The sequence below is a fragment of the Lagopus muta genome, chromosome Z (assembly GCF_023343835.1).
Source record: "Lagopus muta isolate bLagMut1 chromosome Z, bLagMut1 primary, whole genome shotgun sequence".
In the NCBI taxonomy this organism is placed as follows: Eukaryota; Metazoa; Chordata; class Aves; order Galliformes; family Phasianidae; genus Lagopus; species Lagopus muta.
The window spans coordinates 23,333,825-23,351,529 of record NC_064472.1 but is presented as its reverse complement, the minus strand read 5'-3'; the positions used below and the strand labels follow the sequence as shown (position 1 = coordinate 23,351,529).

At 40.8% G+C, this 17,705-nt stretch overlaps 2 protein-coding genes across 2 annotated transcripts in view; one reads left to right on the top strand and one right to left on the bottom strand.

Moving 5' to 3' along the window:
• Positions 1 to 1,287, bottom strand: part of DMGDH (dimethylglycine dehydrogenase) — a 46,487-nt gene extending 45,200 nt beyond the window's left edge. The window contains exon 1 of the mRNA XM_048932399.1: positions 1,157 to 1,287. Coding sequence (XP_048788356.1) covers positions 1,157 to 1,272 — 116 coding nt within the window. The 5' untranslated portion in view covers positions 1,273 to 1,287. The remainder of the gene's footprint in view (positions 1 to 1,156) is intronic.
• A 303-nt stretch (positions 1,288 to 1,590) lies between these two features.
• On the top strand, positions 1,591 to 17,390 carry LOC125687327 (betaine--homocysteine S-methyltransferase 1). Its single transcript, XM_048932403.1, has 8 exons — positions 1,591 to 1,724; positions 4,599 to 4,731; positions 8,003 to 8,121; positions 10,635 to 10,826; positions 11,007 to 11,154; positions 11,967 to 12,149; positions 15,677 to 15,905; positions 16,354 to 17,390. Exons 1-8 carry the CDS (start codon positions 1,686 to 1,688, stop codon positions 16,526 to 16,528), a joined length of 1,218 nt encoding a protein of 405 aa, XP_048788360.1. The 5' UTR covers positions 1,591 to 1,685; the 3' UTR covers positions 16,529 to 17,390.
• Positions 17,391 to 17,705: the final 315 nt, after the last annotated feature.

The window sequence follows — 17,705 nt, the reverse complement described above, 5'->3', positions numbered from 1 at the left end:
TTTGACATGTTTTACTCTACTGAAGTTAGAGCATTACAAAAACAGTGCTTTTTCTCAATTGTTTGCATACAGCCACTAAGCTGCACCACAGTTTCAGTCACTTTAAGCCAGCAAAAACTAGAACTGATACCAAAGGTAGCCCATCCTTCTCTACCTTGTGCGATCCTCCCCTCTGCTCTCTCTTCCACAGACTTTGAAGCAGCAAGCATATCAGGAAATTTATCCAAAAACCAGCCATTTTTTGTATGAGTGAGACAAGGTCACACCTCTTTGTGCAGGAGATGTTCCAGATAGCTGTGAAACCACAGCATCTGTTGCTCAAGGACAGCTAATCAATACTCATTTAATTTTATCTCCATACCTTTACACAGCTTTTTGCTTGTTACTTTTGCCAACTTCTCTGACACAAGGCTATCTAATGCATTAACTGAACTTTCACCCACCTGCATTCAGAAATCCAAGCTGCTAGTTATGTGCTTTATGAACAGTCTTACAAAATCATATCGTAGATATAAATGTGGGGATAAATAGGCATGCAAAACAAATCGTGGCAGCGAAACAAAGCAGAGGGAAGCAGCGGACACCATGAGTTCACTGTGTTTGAGCTACACACACTTACACACGATCTTTTTTGAGGTTACAGATTAATCTTCTTCCAAGTTATCACTAAACTGTTTAATGGCCTGATGTAAAGAGCAACAGCTCCTATACTGAATACTGTAGTGAGGTACACATTAATCAGCGTTGAACTTCTTTTGCAGTTTGAATTTAAGGCTTCATACCTTGGCCCTCCACATTTTTCAAGCAGGGTCAGAATCCACTAAGTCCGTCCCCTGTAAACTCCACCTGATGCGACAAAATGTCACTGTGTGTGTGCCCACCTAACCCAGAACACACCGGGGGGCTCGGCACAGCGACAACCCCAAGGGCAGGTCTGCTCTCCGACAGGCGAGGGTCCCCAGACGCACACCCCGCCCCACAGAGGGGCCCCACGGGGTTCGCCTTTCTGGTGCGGCTCCCGTACCTTCGCAGGTAAAGTCACCCCGGTGGGACGGCCGTAATCGGGGCCGACGCCTCCCACACCTCCCGCGCATCACCACAGCCAGCCCCGCTCCCGCAATCCCTCGCAGCCCCCCGGCACATGGCCCGCACTCACCCGCCCCGGGCGCCCGCGGCGCCGCCGAGGGCCCGCGAGGCAGCGGAGGGGCCGGGACAGCCGCCACGGCGCGGGAGCCGCAGCCGCCGCAAGGCAGCCCGCAGCATCGCGCTCATCCCGCACGGCTCAGGGATGCGGAACGCTACCGCTGCGCCTTTCCCGGCGGCGGACGGACTCCTGCCCCGCCGCGAACTCTCCTCCCGCGGAGGCCGCCGGCCCGCCCCTTGGCTGGAACAGCCGCACGGGTTAGCCCGGGCGCGCCGCCGCCCACCCCCGGGCCTCGGCCGGGACGGGCGGGGCCGAGGGGCGCGGAGCCGCCTCGGGGCTGGCGGAGAGCGGGGGCTGCCGGCAGGGTCAGGAGGTCAGGGGCTAGGGGGCGAGCCCGGCCAGGGGTGTCACCCGCAGCGCTGCCCCGCGGACCGCCTCCCGCCAGAGCTATAAAAGCGCTGTCTGAACGCCGAGACTGCCTCCCGCTTCGTGCCTAGCCGTCGGGTCGCAGTTGAACAGCCGGCGTCCCCGGGCGAGGAAGATGCTGCCGATCGCGAAGACCCTGAAACAGGGCAAAAGGGTAACTCTCCCCCGCCCCTTCCTGGCCCCGCTCCCGGCACCGCATCTGGAGAGCGGCGCAGGCTGAGCGCTGGGGGCCGCGCCGCGGCTGCACGGCGGGGCTTTGCAAGGGGCCGTGCTGCCGTGCTGCCGTGCTGCCGTGCTGCCGTGCTGCCGTGCTGCCGTGCTGCCGTGCTGCCGTGCTGCCGTGCTGCCGTGCGCTCAGGGCGCCTTTCCGCGCGCGGTGCTGTGCACCCCGCGGGAGGGACCCGCTGCTCCTGCGGGTGGGGCGCGGAGTGGGGCTGCGGTTAAAGGCAGGTGGTAACGATGCCTGCTGGGCGCAGAGCTTCTTAAAGAGATCGGGTGCTGTTGTGGGATAGTCGGGCGTATTAAATTGAAGTTGGTGCTGCCCCAGCCCCTAGAATTTTAGTTTTCTTGGAACGCACACGTTGCAGCCGCCAAATCCATTTAGCTTTACAGCATTTGATTAAAAAAATTAAACAAGATTTGCAACACACTGAAATTCTGGATATTGTCAGCACGAACCTTCATTAGGTGGGATTTCTGCTTCCAGTCAACTCTATTTAAAAGTCCCAAACTGTTCTTCCCTTGATTGATAGGACTGAATACCAGCAGTGTAACATGAGTACCACCCCCAGTGTATGCATGCCCTTTGCACTCTCATTCAGCTGAAGAAATTAGTCAGTATGAAGTTATTCTGGCATCAGCTGTTCTGCCTGTTAAGACAGAACTTCTAGCAATGTGTGAATCAAACTCTGGCATATAGAAGTGCTGCTGCCTGTCACTGTTTGGCAGGGGCATGAAGCAACACATTCTTCCTTCTTGCCGTGACTGTGCTTTTAACAGTAGGACAGCTCTTAGAGGAGTTATCATTCATTTTTGTGTCTATGGCTCTTTCACATAAACTGGTTGTGAATGAGGGAGTCAGGGTAAGATCTGAGTTTTCAGACGCTTTCTTTCTCTTCACCAATGGAAAGGTAGGGCATAGGTAAAACAAGCAGACTGCTGACGTGGTTCAGTTACGCTCCTAAGCAAGCTGGAAATATCTTCATACAATCATTTGTTCTCTTTTGGTGAGTAGACAGACCACTTTGGTGAATGCACTAAGTGACGCAATGTCATTCGTGGTGGTGAAAAGTGAAAAGATGTCTCGAAAGCCTGAGATTTTACATCTCTTTTTCCCTGTTACTTTATGCCAGATCTCTGTACTAGTGGATCACCACATGGTTTAGTTTTGATCTAGATTAGGCATGAACACACAGCTGCACGGGACAAAATGAGGACAAAATGCTGGTTGAAATGAAGGTATTTCATTCAGTGAGGACAAGTAACGATGGTGCATTGGGATAATATCCATCTGTACTAACCTGCAAAAAAGTGGTTTCCATTTTTGAACTAACCTGAGCTGGTAATACAGCTGATAATACTGTTTTAACTTACATTGCTTCAGTGTGACAAAAGTGAAGATTATTTTAAAGTGATGTTTTAAAAAGCCATAACTGAAGGGAAACTTCTATCAGGTCCAAGAAATTACTTTTTAAAAGAAAAAAGTCAGTGTTGTAGTGCATTTAAATATAACATGTACATATGATGTCAACATGTATCTATTCCCTCATCTTCAATCAATCAGCAGCACCTGAAATTGCTTTTACCTCCAGGGTTTTTCCCTCTGTGGTCCTATTCCCTGCACATTAAAGTTCTGAAGCAGGCTTTGTTCAACCTTCCTTGGCAAGCAGGAGAGGGAAGGACTCAGTCATTAGTTCCTCAGCTGCTTTTCTTTAGCCCCATTTGAGTTATTCAGCCTAACTGCAGTTTTCATGAAGCCTCCCAACACTTGGACGTACAACAGAGCTTCCATCTGTTGAGGTATGAGTGGTGGGCTTGCTGAAAGTTGCTCAGTTTTGTAGATACAGTATTGTAGACTGAACTTTGCCCGGGTCCTGCCAAATGAGGAGCTTGTGTAGTCTCTTAAATGCTAGAGTTAGTCAGGTTGCTGTTTTGGCAAGTCCACAGTGTGCAGTAGAATGTGATGCAAGATCTGCAAGCCAGTACTTGGCCAGGCTCATATCTGCACAGCAGCCCCATAACCTTACTGCCATGTCAGCCCCTGAACCAAAAATGCTGACTGTGTCCGCAGAGCTTTGAACCCTGGTGTGGTTGCACTCTGAAGATACAGGTACTGGACCTGTCTGAGATAAATGGTACTCCTTGTTGAGAGGATATATTCTCATCCCACCTAAAGAGCAGCGATGAGAAGTTGTAGATGTTTGTCTTTCTGATATGTGTGATAGCATAAATGAATTAGCGGAGAAATTATCAAGATACACTCTGAGTACACAAATAACTCTCAACTCTGTCCATCAGGCTTTTCCTTTTCTTGCTCCCTCAGATTTCATTTGCTAAACCACTAAATGTGCCATCAGGAAAATACAGCCATAATTTTTTCTGTACCTTTTACATTTGTTAATGTATTGTCTGCATTCATTCATTTCTTGAAATCTTATGGAATTAGGGTAGTAATCTATTTGCAGCATGTAGTACTGTTCAGTGTAATAGCATAGAACATTTTGGAGAATTTTAACAGGACAATGAAGCAATGAATCAAATACAAAAACTCATATATCTAATTAGGCGCAATCAACATATATTGTTTTGATGTGTTTCCCATAGAAAAAGAAGGCTTTTAAAACAGACTGTCTACTACTATTCTTTCAAGAGAATTTCAAGAAGGAAATAGATGACGTTTTATTATTACAGTAAAGGTGTTTCTGTGGCCCACGGATATTTCTGTCTTGTCAAATACAGGATATGACAACAAGTCACATATGCCCACGAAACTGAAGATCTGTAATTATTAACCTTTCCTTTTCTTCAGGGTATTCTAGAGCGCTTGGATGCTGGAGAGATTGTGATTGGAGATGGGGGATTTGTCTTTGCCCTTGAAAAGAGGGGATATGTGAAAGCTGGACCTTGGACTCCCGAAGCAACAGTAGAACACCCAGAAGCAGGTCAGTTTTACCTGTAATGAAAGTAAAAGTTGTTGGAAAAATAATTAGTTTATAGAACTTGCAGCAAGTTTTTAAATAGAAATGTTGCTGTAGAATTAGACACTGTGAAGGACAGCATAAGATCTGTAGACCTAAAGCTCAACTTACCCTATATTCTTTCTGTAACAGCAGCTAAAAGCAGCTGGTTGGAGAAGAATGAGTAGTACCTCATTATACAGGATATAGTCATACCTCTCCAGAATGCTTCTTGTCTTCAATAATTTTTGAACCAGATATGGTATCTTTGTGTTCAGTAATATTCTCTCATGCACTTGTCCTGTCTGTCCTCGAGCCAGTATCAAATTTATCACTGACAGCATCTTGTGACAAAGAGCTCTACAGGTGACTCTCTGTTTTGTTGGGTTTGACCATTCTAGGATTTTTATATTGCTGTAAATCAATACTGTCTGTGTATTTTCTTTTTCATGAAAGTAGTGGCTTTAAATAAACAACCAAATGAGAATGGAGTATTTAATGTATGTGCCTCCACTGTGAAAAGGGGGATGAGAACCCAACTGTTACAGTGAAATAAGATCATTTTCTCTGCCTGTCCTGTCTAATGGAGTAACTGCCAGCAGTGGAGGGGGACTAAATGAGCAATTACAGTGCCTTACAGCATAAAGATTGTAATGCATAAAGACTAGTTAGCATAAATAGTGCTAAAACAGATTCTGTTAGTCAATGTGCATTTTGTTTACCTTTTTGTACAACACTTTTAATTCTAATTGTCACACCTGAGAAATAGCGTACATAGTACTGAGCGATTCAATCTGGGAAGGGTCTTTTGGTTATGAGCTAACATCAGCTGGCTTAACCCAGACAGTGCTAATTGCCTTGCTGAGATTCTGCTTCATGCTGAATTCTTGTTCTCAGACTGTGCTTTAAAGGATTGGATGTGCCTTCAGTGGAATTTTGCTGTTTACTTTCTTTGACACGTTCTATGTAGAAAAATATTCTCATAGGTGAGTTAGCTGGGCTAAATGAGCACACAGGCCTGCTTTAAGTAACTGCCTAGTGGTCACTGGTTAGAGCTCAGCCATCTAAGCATTACTGCTGATTTGCTGGTAGCTATCTATAGAACATACTGCTTATGTCTGTAATAGTTACAACAGTTTAATAAACGTTTTTATAGGCGATTTATGAACATACACTCAACTGGGAATATGTTCATTTCTTGTAGTGTGGTGTGTTGCTTCCCCTCCATTACTGATTTTTGCTGCTGCGTGTTTAAGAGTCATGTTACTTGGAAAGCAGGTGTAAAGAGCACAAGGAGCAACTGGCTGGGCCAGCTGGTACAAAATCCATACAGCTAACAGCCCCCCTCCTCTTTGTAAGGGAAGAGGGAAAAGGGGGGTGGGGGAGGTTCTTAGAATGCAGCAAGGCATGTGCAAAAAAATCCACAAACAAACAAAAAAGACAAGTTGAAAGCCATTCACTCTGTTACAAGAAAGAAGTTCTATGAGATTGACAACTGTCCTGAGCCAGACCAGGTATTTGAACTACTGCTCTGCATGGGGCAGTGTACATATGTACTTTCTCCATCTCCTGTTAGCGTAAGTCTGTCTATTGTTAAATATCCAATTTGTGGTGAATTGAAATCATTATTTAGCCCTACTCGTAGCTCTTAACCTCATTTGTCAAATGGTGGAGGAATCCATAGTTTGAGTAATATACTAGCAGTCACATAATGATTTACACGGTGGTTTGGGGTTTTCTGTTAGTGTCGTGCAGGCTGTTGCAGGCTTTAAAATAGTAACAGAATATTGTGGGTATAATAACATCTGCCTGGGATTGAATGAGATTCAGATTGATACTTTACTTATAAGGCCATTTTTTCTCTCCAAATGTGGACAGAGACTCCTGAGTGGGTCTGTGTAAGTAACAGTTTGAAATAAGTTTCTTACTGTTTCATTTGTTTATCTATATCACTGTCCTTATTCACCCAAAGCCCAAGACTTTTTCCAGGAATGCAGTAATTTTAAATAAAACCAAACTAACACTGTGGGTAAATAAAGCTTGTTTGTTATGGAAGTCAGTGCATTTGTAGAAAATATTTGTAGAATTTTTTCAGTTTTTCCCATTTCCTGGCTAGTTTTCACCAGTGTTTTCTACTCTTCCTCATGGAAAAATAAAAAAGCAAAACCAAAAACCACTTTGGACCACTAGAAACATATAGAAACATCTATTTTTTCTGTGATTAATGCTCTACTTTAATGCTATAGAAAGCAGAATTCTCTCAGAAATATTAAAGTTTTGAATTAATGTAGAAGTTGTAAAAACTGAAATCTGATCCTGATAGCTTAGGCAAATTCCAGGGACTTTTTGATCTGTAGCCCTGCTACAATCTGTGTTTCTGAATAGGTCTTTTTGACTGCAGGGTAAACAGGCACCGTATTAAGTCACACCGCAGTTGGCCAAGACTGTTACTGAAAATGAAATACTGCACCAGCAGAGAAAAGCAAGCAACATGACACTGTTCCTTCACTGAAAGCAGATGTGTTCGTGTGATTGATACAAGCAACTTCTGTTTGAGCTTCCCTGTTGTAGAATGCTGTATCTGCTGTAGCTGAAGGCAGTAGCTTCATTATGACACAGTCGCACACTTTGCTAATGACACAGATTGTCTGTGGGCAAGGAGGTACGAGAAACCAGGACATCAGGAAAACTTCCCCAAACATTTGCCATAGAAACGTCAGTGTTCTCTTGTTTGTTTACAATATCTAAAGGTTAATTGATTTCTTGTATGTGCTGTAAGCTGTTGAACCTCTTAATGCAGTCATGATCTGGAAGCTGAGAAACTGGCTCTTTCTTTCATGTGATCTTTTTGCTTGTTATTCCTTGTCATTCTTTCACAGGCTTTTGCTGTGTTTTTTTTTTTTTTACTTTCCGTTCCTGAACTATGATGCATTTCTATTATGTGAAACTGGGAGATGTGAAGGAGTGCATAAAGCAGGAGATAGGTGAAGTGCAAGACAAAACTGGATCTGCTGATAGAAAACTGAATAGAAATCCTCCTTTATTTATAGCAGGGAATAACTACGTTTTCTACCTAATGTTTAAGACTGAGGAGGGGGAAAGAAGAAATTCTGCATGTACTACTATTGCTACTTTCTCACAGGCTTTACTAGTAAATACTATATCACTTATGTCAAAGTAACATTACTTCAGTAAGCATTTAATTTTAGGATACCAACAGTAATAACTGTACCAAGCATCTCTTGTCTTTTTTTAGTTCGTCAGCTTCACCGGGAATTCCTCAGAGCTGGATCCAATGTTCTGCAAACATTCACCTTTTATGCCAGTGAGGACAAACTGGAGAACAGAGGCAACTACGTAGCTGAGAAAATAACTGTGAGTAGAATAAAACTTTGATGGAGATATGAAGTAAGTGGATTCAATTTAAATGTTCTTTGGAGTGATTTTTTTGGTTATATTTGAGGACCAAAAATGAGATGATGCAGAGTTTGGAACAATAAGAAGGACGTGGTTAAAGGAGAACAAAATTACAAAATGGGACTAGAGGATACCCGCATCTTATTTTTCTTGTCGAAGAGACTAGCTTACTGGAATTTTGGTACGAAGAGTATGGGGAAAAATCATTTGCACAGAGAGCAAAATCATTTGGGGATGCAGAGGGGAAGAAATACTTTAACACTCACTGAAACAAATCAGCTGCTGAAATGGTGAAGAATTCTAGAAATTAGCAGCCGGTTTAAAAGTATTGAATGTTTTTTCTAAGGTCATTTCTTTAATAAAGTAATAACTAAAAATTCAAGGTTTGCTCTGTGGCCAGTATTCCCATCTTCATGTATGAGGGTAATCTGGAACAGCAACAGAAGTACAATGGTGGTGTTTTCTCACTCTGTGCACTGAGGACACATGGGATGCCGAGTGGCTTTACTAACTGTAGGCCTCAGCTCGCCTGGGACTTTGGTCATAAACATTTCTAGATAGTTCCTTTGAGACTGGAAGATTTGCCAGTGTGTTTTCCCTGATTCCTTCTCCTTTGGTCACGTTGTCTGCTTTAGCCTCTGGAAAATAGATAAGATACTCTTCGGGGAAGAAGATATTGCAGGGCCAGAAACTGGACATTAGTGGAACACTTGTAGCTTAAAATTGGGAGGTCACTATTACCCTAAAACTGTTGTATGGTTCAGGCTGAGCTATTACAGCATTGTTTTCAAATCACATTATTTGACATCAGCTCTCATCTATGTGGGCAACCTGTTAAATAAAAGAAACATCTGAGAGCCTAGTTCTTGTACTGCTTTCCAGTTAATAAGAGAATTGGAGCCATTTTCTATGTAAGTGATTCTGAGTAGAATTAATCAGAATTTTTCATATTCTAAGGAGGGGAAAGGAGAAACACTGATCATAAGTACTGAGGTACTGTACACAGTTTAGAAGATACTGGTGTGGGAGTGATTCAGAAGATGCTGGTTCTTTTTAATTAAGTGTAGTCAGAACAAACATTTTAATGAGTACTTTCTCATTTTTCTTATATCCATTTAGAATATGGCCACATTTACCCTACATTTTTATTAAATCATTCAGACCAGCCAACTGAGTGCATGCATATCATGGATGTTTCTATGTTTTCATTCATATACTATCAATAATGCTTTATTGCTGCTTGTGGCATTGCAGTTCGGAAATGTTCCTGTCACTACAGCTGAAATCCCAACTCAAGGGCATTAAAAAAAAACAAAAAACAACCACATTCTCTCTATTCCCCAGAAGCTGTTCAGTGTGTGAAACATCAGTCATAATGTTGTATGACCAAATTTACTTTGAATGTAAAGGTACTGCATTCCACAGATGCAACGTTTAAAATCTATTCTAGAAGCACAGTGCCTGTGGAACAAGCCATGCTGCAGCACCTGCTGCCATGCAAAATGATAGGAGGGAAGAGCACCAGTGCAGCACATGCTTTGCAGCAAAGTTTTTAAGACTCACTGCTTATTCTAGAATCAGGTTCTCTGGGCTTGGCTTAGTGTATGGCTCCAGATCCTGGAATTACTAAATGTGAGTGCCAGTGCAAATGGAAGTCACTTTGTCAGGAACAATGTTAAAAAACAGCTTGATCTTCTGGGGCATCCATGAAACACTTCAGCTGTGAGAAGACTGAAGTTTCTGAATAAACCATGAGCCAGAAACAGACCTGCTCTAACCAGTGCTTGCTATCTATCCCGAATGCTTCCTTTCCAAAAATCTTCTTCCTCAACTTAGTGTCTTTTTCACAAGCTGTTCTAGACACCTCTGAGTCCAATCAGAATGTCTTCAGTCTAGGTAATTAATTATATACAGTGCTAAGTTTCGCCTTAATGTTCTTAAATTGGCCATGCTAATATGTGATAATGAATTATATCTTTTTTTTTTTAAAGATAAAGTGATAAATAGATCTATATAAACATATTATGTTTTGATGAATTTCAAAATACTAAGATAAATTAAAAATAGAATGAAAAATCAGCTGAGATAACTATGTATTTTTCTTCCACCCACAAAAATGTACACTTAAATTCTTATTTTCTGAAAGAATGAAGATAATTGTACTAAATATCAAATATTTATTTGCTTTTTATAGCTTTAATTGTTTAAACTGTGTTAAAAATAGTATGCTTTTTATTAGTATTTGATAGTATGATATAATAGCTTAGAGGTGACAAGAAATTTGTTTCCTAACATTTGTTACTTTTTTGAAAGTTTGTTGATCTTTCTAATCAATGTCATTTAAAAATACATTTAAATTGTAAATGAATATGAAGAAATTACTATGGATTTTGACTTTTATCTGTTTTGTGCTCTAAAGCTTCATGCTTATCTCTGATGGGGTAAAACTAACGTAATCTGTATTCATGCAGTGCCAGAAAGTGAATGAAGCTGCTTGTGACATTGCCAGAGAAGTGGCCAGTGAAGGCGATGCTGTAGTAGCTGGAGGAGTTAGTCAGACACCATCATACTTAAGCTGCAAGGACAAAACAGAGGTTAAAGCAGTCTTTCGAAAGCAGCTTGATATCTTCATGCAGAAGAATGTGGACTTCCTTATTGCAGAGGTACATTTGTAGTTAAAAATGAATGCATTCAACTGATATTATTTTTTAATGGTATGGTCAGTGAACTCAACAGAGCTTTGTTAGAGTATGTTATTGTGTTGCTTATGAATTTGGCATCTGAATTAATGTTTATGCTTCATCTCCAAGAAATGAAACTAGTTCTGTTTTAATAACTTGCAGTATTTTGAACATGTTGAAGAAGCTGTCTGGGCAGTTGAAGTCCTAAAAGAGTCTGGCAAGCCAGTTGCAGCTACAATGTGCATTGGTCCAGAAGGAGACATGCATGGTGTGCCTCCTGGACAGTGTGCTGTCCAACTGGTGAAGGCTGGTAAGAAACTGTTTTAAACTGGTTTTTAAAAGTATGGGACAAAACACATTTCTTAGGCATTCAGATACATGAAGGGGTATGTGAAGGAGATGATAACTTCTGATTATGTCTTTAAAAAGAACTTTTGTTTAGTTTTCTGTAGGAAGTCTTGTAGCAAGAAAACGCAGAATACTGCAGCTAAGAAATCATATTAACCAAGATTGGGAATGGTAATCACTGGTAGCTAATGCTGAGTAGAGGAAAATTCTAAACAAATTCCTTTTTGGTTACAGAGACAGCCCCAAATCCCAGGCTCAAAATTATGAAACATAAGCAACATTTGATTCTGTGTTTTAAAAACTTTCTGGAGTATGGTTCAAATTCAGGATGAGAAACAGTGGGGGGGAAAAAAAATTGTCTTTTTGTCTAACAAAAGCTGTATTTTCTGCAGGACAAGTAGAATCATAGAATGGTTTGGCTTGGAAGGACAGAAGGAATAGTGGCATAACGGATGATACAAGGGCTTTGTTATATCTGTCCTGAACTGCTCTTTTCCAAGGCAGAACCTGCATTAGAAAGCTGTTAGATAATTGCCTATGTGACGGTGGATGCTTTTCATCTTGGTACTTCATCTGGAAGGTTAAGAGGAGAGCAGCTGAAATGCAGATAGTATGATCTGCCACATGAGAGCTGAGACTGACTCCAGCTCAGTTGCCTTTTCATAGGGCTGGTGTGCAGATGGACTGATTTGCTTCTGGAGTGCTGTGTCTAAAAACATTCACTGCCTATTTCTTGGGAATATGTGACTTAAACAGTTATTGTCCTTCTCATAGGTGCTTCTATTGTTGGAGTTAACTGCCATTTTGACCCAGATACTGTACTGGAAACTGTGAAACTGATGAAAGAGGGCTTGCAAGCTGCTAAGCTGAAAGCCCACCTGATGTCTCAACCACTTGCTTTCCATACACCTGACTGTGGGAAGCAGGGGTTTATTGATCTTCCTGAATTTCCCTTTGGTAAGACATGCTTTTTGTTACATACTTCCTTCTTTCCTGTTTTTTATCAAAACCAAAGCTATAAGATGTTCTTTTTATACAATAGGATGAGTCTCCACTATCCTGTCTGGCATTCTGCATAGAGGGTTTGCAGTGTAATATCAGATTTAAGTTCATCCGCATAGCAGGAGTATTTCAGTAATACTACAGCCTGTTACTGAAAATGAAATTTTGATGGAAATTGTTAAAACGCTATGACCTGAACTCAATTAAATGTATAGTTCTTCCTCATGCTGAAGAACCTTGTTCAAGACCACTGTAGAACAGTAAAGAAATAAGTAAGTACAAATAGACTTAAAAAAACACAGAGTTTAAAATACCTTTGGACTGGAACTCACCAGTATTCCGCGTTTTGAACGCAGTAATCAAGGTGCAGCCTCACTAGTGCTGAGTACAGAGGAATGATCATTTCCCTGCTCCCTGCTGCTTTTTTTCTCATAGAAGGCAGGATGCTGTTGGCCTTCTTGGCCACCTGGGCACATTGCTGGCTCATGCTCAGCCAAGTGTTGACCACTACCCCCAGGTCTGTTTCATTTACACAGTAATCCAGCCATTCTGTTGCAAGCCTGTAGCTATGAGTGGGGTTGCTGTGACCAAAGTGCAGCACTTGGTCTTGCTGAACCTCATTCCATCAGCCTCAGCCCATTTATCTAACCTGTCCAGATCCTTCTATAGGGCCTTCATACTTCTAGGCAGATCGACCCTTCCTGCCTACTTGGTGTTATCTGCAAACTCATCCAGGTCATCATTAAATATACTGGATAAAGATACAGGACAGGCTCTGATACCAACCCCTGGGGAACACCATTCATGACTGGTTGCCAGCTGGATTTAACTCCATTCACCACCAGTGTTCAGTCTCTTAAGTGTCACAGTCTTATGTAAGATTAGAGGGAAACCAGAAGTATTATGTTCTTTGATGTTGCTAACAAATGGATAAGCAATTTGGAGACGTTTCATCACTTGTGCTCAGGAGAAATTAACTTCATGAAATCTGAAAGACTCAGCCACTTTGTATGTACAAGGTTTTTGTATTTTGTGGCTTATTTACACCTGGGGTGTAAAAGATCACATTCTCCTAAGATGAGAGGACTAAGTCAACCAAAATACTGTTAAATAGATTTGAGAAATGTCTCTGTTTTAAGTAATCATACACTCTTCTTTTCAAGTTCAGTCTATAACATAAGGTAATAAAACAACTGAATTTGTAGGAAGAAAAAATGAAGTAGGTGCAATTTTCAGGAATATCTTTTTTTTTTTTTTTATTAAATTCCTTTCTTTAAATAAAGGAAAACTGGAAGCATGAGCACAAGGCATTCATTAGGCAATAAAAGCATGATGGTGTTCTGAAAATATTCGAGAATACTGAAGTGTCAGGAACTCATTTTTGCTATTCATTCCTTCGTACGGCTTCTCTGATTGCAAGCAAAAAGATAAAACAGACCCAGAAAACAGTCAAGTTATTAGAAGGATTCACTGCTCAGTTTCTTGTGGTTCTTGGCTTGAACACTACATGGAGTCTACGTGAGACTTTAGTTTTCAGAAATATCATGACTCAATTGCAGAAGCTTGATGCCATGAGTATCTTTCAGTCCAGAAGGAGAAACTGATCACTTGATGGCAGATAAGCAGTTTGGTTACTAAAATGACTTAGTTAACTTTTTAATGTGAAAGATAGTGTGCAGAAGAGGCACTTAGATATTTGAAATGTAAAAGGCCAACAAAACCTCATACTGGCAAACTCCAGCAACAGCTGTCAGAAATGTTTATCAACCATTAGAACTTTCTCCAGTTTTGTGTCTGCCCTTCTATGTAATCACCAGTAAGGCAAGGACAGTGTTTTAGAAAGAAGCGTGCTGGTCAGTCAAAGCATTCTCAATTGTTTCAAGAGTGAATGCATGGAAGGGCTAAATCTAGGAGCCAATTACAATCTTATCAATGAAAGCATCAACCTTTTTATACTATAAGTGACCAAACAGTTAAGCTATAGGTAATTAATCTGAGTAAAGATAAGAAAATAAGTGCTGTAAAAAGTGATGCATTGAAAATAGAATATTAGATGACTTTGGAGAGGGGAAATAAGAAAAGACAACAACAACAAAAAAAAGAAATCAAAGGAAACGCATGATTTAAGTGGCAACTTTTCATTGAATGCTTCTTTTTTTAATCATCGTGTTTCCCCATGTGTGGCCAGTTGGCACAGTGAGATCAATGCTTGTTTCTTTAGAGGAGTATGGCTGGTGCACAAGGACTGGTTGTGACAAGTAGATGATCAAGAAATCAAGACAACACCCTCTACCATTCCCCAGAAGTTCAGTTGTTTATACAGGCATCAGTTGAGTGAAAGATACTGCATTTTTACAATTCATCACTTTGTATTGATTTTTGAATTTGCTTTTGAATAATGTATGAGAGACGAGGAAATTGTGAAGTGGTTCTTCTGATGCTTTCTCTTACATCTACAGGATTGTACATCAACTTACTATATTTGAACAGCATTTTAAGATAGCATTGTTTTTCCCTCTGAGATGAGCCACTTTATTTTCTTTTGACCAGTTTCATTGTGACCAATAATTTTCTTTTGAGGAACATTTCTGCTTTTTGTTTAATCCTGTCTCTTTAGCAACTCATTGGACTTTAAGTTCTCCTCATGCTTGTTAATCTTCTACAGATGTGCATAAAGGAGCAGGAGGACGTTCTGTATTACAATTTCTCCAAATTTCTTTTGCAGTCCTTCGTTCTTTCTTTCCAGTTTTGCCACTTCTTGTGCCTCCTTCCTACCTTGTCCTTTTTCTTGTTCTTCACATTTTCTATTGCTTTTCTTCCACAAGTGTTTCCTCAACTTTGTTGTCCATCCAGTCAGCTCATTATGATCTACAGTAGGAAGAATGACTCAGCACAACCAAGGGAGCACCCTTCTTTTGAGCATTCTGCACTCAGAACTTTCCAGAAGGAAGGAAGGGACATGAAGCAGTGGATGGGAATATAACTAAGTAAGGGATGGGCTAGCAAACAGCTGGCTGCCAATAGCTAGTCATGGAAAAAAGTTAAGTGCTCTTGATTAATAAAGAGCAGGCTTATTGCAGTTGCAGGAAAGCCAGCATCATCTCCTTTACAGATTAGAATAAGATTTCCCAGCTATTTGCTGCACATTGTGAGTGTAACATGGAAAACAGTCCAGTATTCCAGCAAAGAACTCTAGCAAAATGGCAAGTGTGTGGCTGAGGGCTTGATCACTCTCACTGGATATTGGTTCCTGTTTTGCTAGGTGAAAGAAGCTTAAGACAAGCATAGTTCAGAAGCACATAATGGAATCTAAAAGCTAGCTTTAGGAAACTTTGTCTCATTAATTCTAGCTTAGACAGTTGAAATATCTGTATTTACCATCAGTTTTTCAAACAGCGTGCAAGTTTCAGTAAGTTTTTTTCTCACTAAAAATCTGCTGAAGTGGAGTGCTGTGGAAGCCCAAGGTATGAATGTCTTTGCAGGTTTGGAACCAAGAATCATCACTAGATGGGATGTTCAAAAATATGCAAGGAAGGCTTATGACTTAGGAATCCGCTATATTGGAGGCTGCTGTGGATTTGAGCCATATCACATCCGAGCAATAGCTGAAGAGCTGGCTCCTGAAAGAGGATTTTTGCCAGAAGGTTCTGAGAAGCATGGTAGCTGGGGCAATAGCCTGAGCATGCATACTAAACCCTGGGTCAGAGCAAGGTATGTATATCTGAACTGGAGGGCACAACAAAGCAATCCTTGCAAAGACTTATATTGGTCCATAAAGCAGACGGAATTCAGAGATCTAAGTATCATCTTAAGTTTTCTTCATGTTAATAATTTTGAGGAATTAAACCTGATCTGGGAGCAGTGAAAGAGATGCAGAGGCAGTAGGAGAGCTGCAAAAGTTGATAAAAATTAATGTGAAAATAATTCATGAAAGTTAAAATGGAAACCTGACAGACTACTGACAGCTTACTGTGCTCTTTTTGAGGATGTAAAGATTCTTTTGAAAAGTGCAGCAGTTCTTTGTATAGTTCTGTTCATCTTTCTGTATCTAAACATAAAGTCTGATTTTGCAAGTCAGAGGTTCCTTTGTAATGGCTGCAATATCTTCAGTATTGTGAAGTGCTGAAACAAACGCTGTATTTGCTTTTCTTTGTTTTAGAGCAAGAAAAGAATACTGGGAGAACCTGAAGCCTGCTTCAGGCAGGCCATATTGTCCTTCATTGTCAAAGCCAGATGGCTGGGGAGTGACCAAAGGAGCCAGGGAGCTGATGCAGCAGAAAGAAGCAACAACTGAACAGCAGCTGAAGGAGCTTTTCCAGAAACAGAAATTCTAATCGGCTGCAATTGTCTGAATGTTAGGATGTTAGAACATCTCATCCTTTGAGAGAAAACTTGTGAAGATTAATGCCCTATTAATTTGTTCAATTAACGTGTAATGAAAGAGGCAAAGAAAATGTGATTACAAATGAAATATGAGAAGCATTGATAATAAAATCTTTCCCAAATAGTTTGGGAAGAGGTTTGGATTCTTATAATTGATCTTCTGTTAGTTAGCCAGATGCCATTTACTGGGTAGACACAGATCACATGGAAGTAGTATAAGTAATACTAGGCTCAACTGACCTGTGCATAGACCAAAAAACATCTATAAACACTACGTTAGTACTCTCAAGTCTGTTAATACGCTTGAGTCTGTTTTAGTTTAGAAATCTGTGAGAGCAGCTCAGACCTCAGGACTTGTTGAGGGCCAGCTTCAGGCATGAACAATCTGCCAGTGCTTCAGGCTCAGTTAATTATAGTAAATTCATGTACTTCAGGAGCGTAGAAGTAAACTGGAAATTCCAGTGTGACACCAGTCACATACACCCGATTTGCTGCTTGGAAGATTGAGAAGCTTAAGAGATTATTGTGATAGATAGAAAATACTGAATAAATTAAAAATATCACGGAATTGTATTGTATTATCCTGACACTTTAAATCATATGAGATCTGAGTAGCGTACCTCAAGTAAACTACTGTAATTTTCCAAATGATCCAACTGATTTCTATATATCTCACTTAAAAAAAATGTGCTTATCTCAGACAAGATCTTAAAAACTGAAGCTTCCTAAATATAACTCATGTATATATGAATAGTAAAATATTCCATGATTAATCCACCTAGTTAAAAAAAAAAAAAAAAAATCAAGGAAATTTGAACACTGGAGGGTTTCCTTAGGAAAGGTATTGCTGTACTTGGAAAACATTACACATGATGGACAGGCTTCCACAGCTTATTTTTGTGAAATACTATGCCATTTAGATTTCTATCTTGAATCTCATTCCCACCCATTCTGCATTGAAGTCAATACCTCTGCAAAGATATGCTTGAAGTTGCAGTTTTGAAAGCGTTAGTTGGACTGCTTATTATGTATCAGCTTTTTTCATTATTTCTATGTCCATGCTGTTATTCTCAGTTCAGGAAATATTTGAGCACTTAACTGGGAAACTTGAGGTATAACTTGAAGGCA

Excerpts from the sequence above, each read along its gene's own strand:
- LOC125687327 (XM_048932403.1), top strand. The coding sequence starts at position 1,686 with ATGCTGCCGATCGCGAAGACCCTGAAACAGGGCAAAAGG. Across the intron at positions 4,732-8,002 it reads AGTAGAACACCCAGAAGCAG|TTCGTCAGCTTCACCGGGAA; the intron begins GTCAGTTTTACC and ends GTCTTTTTTTAG. Across the intron at positions 11,155-11,966 it reads TGTCCAACTGGTGAAGGCTG|GTGCTTCTATTGTTGGAGTT; the intron begins GTAAGAAACTGT and ends TCCTTCTCATAG.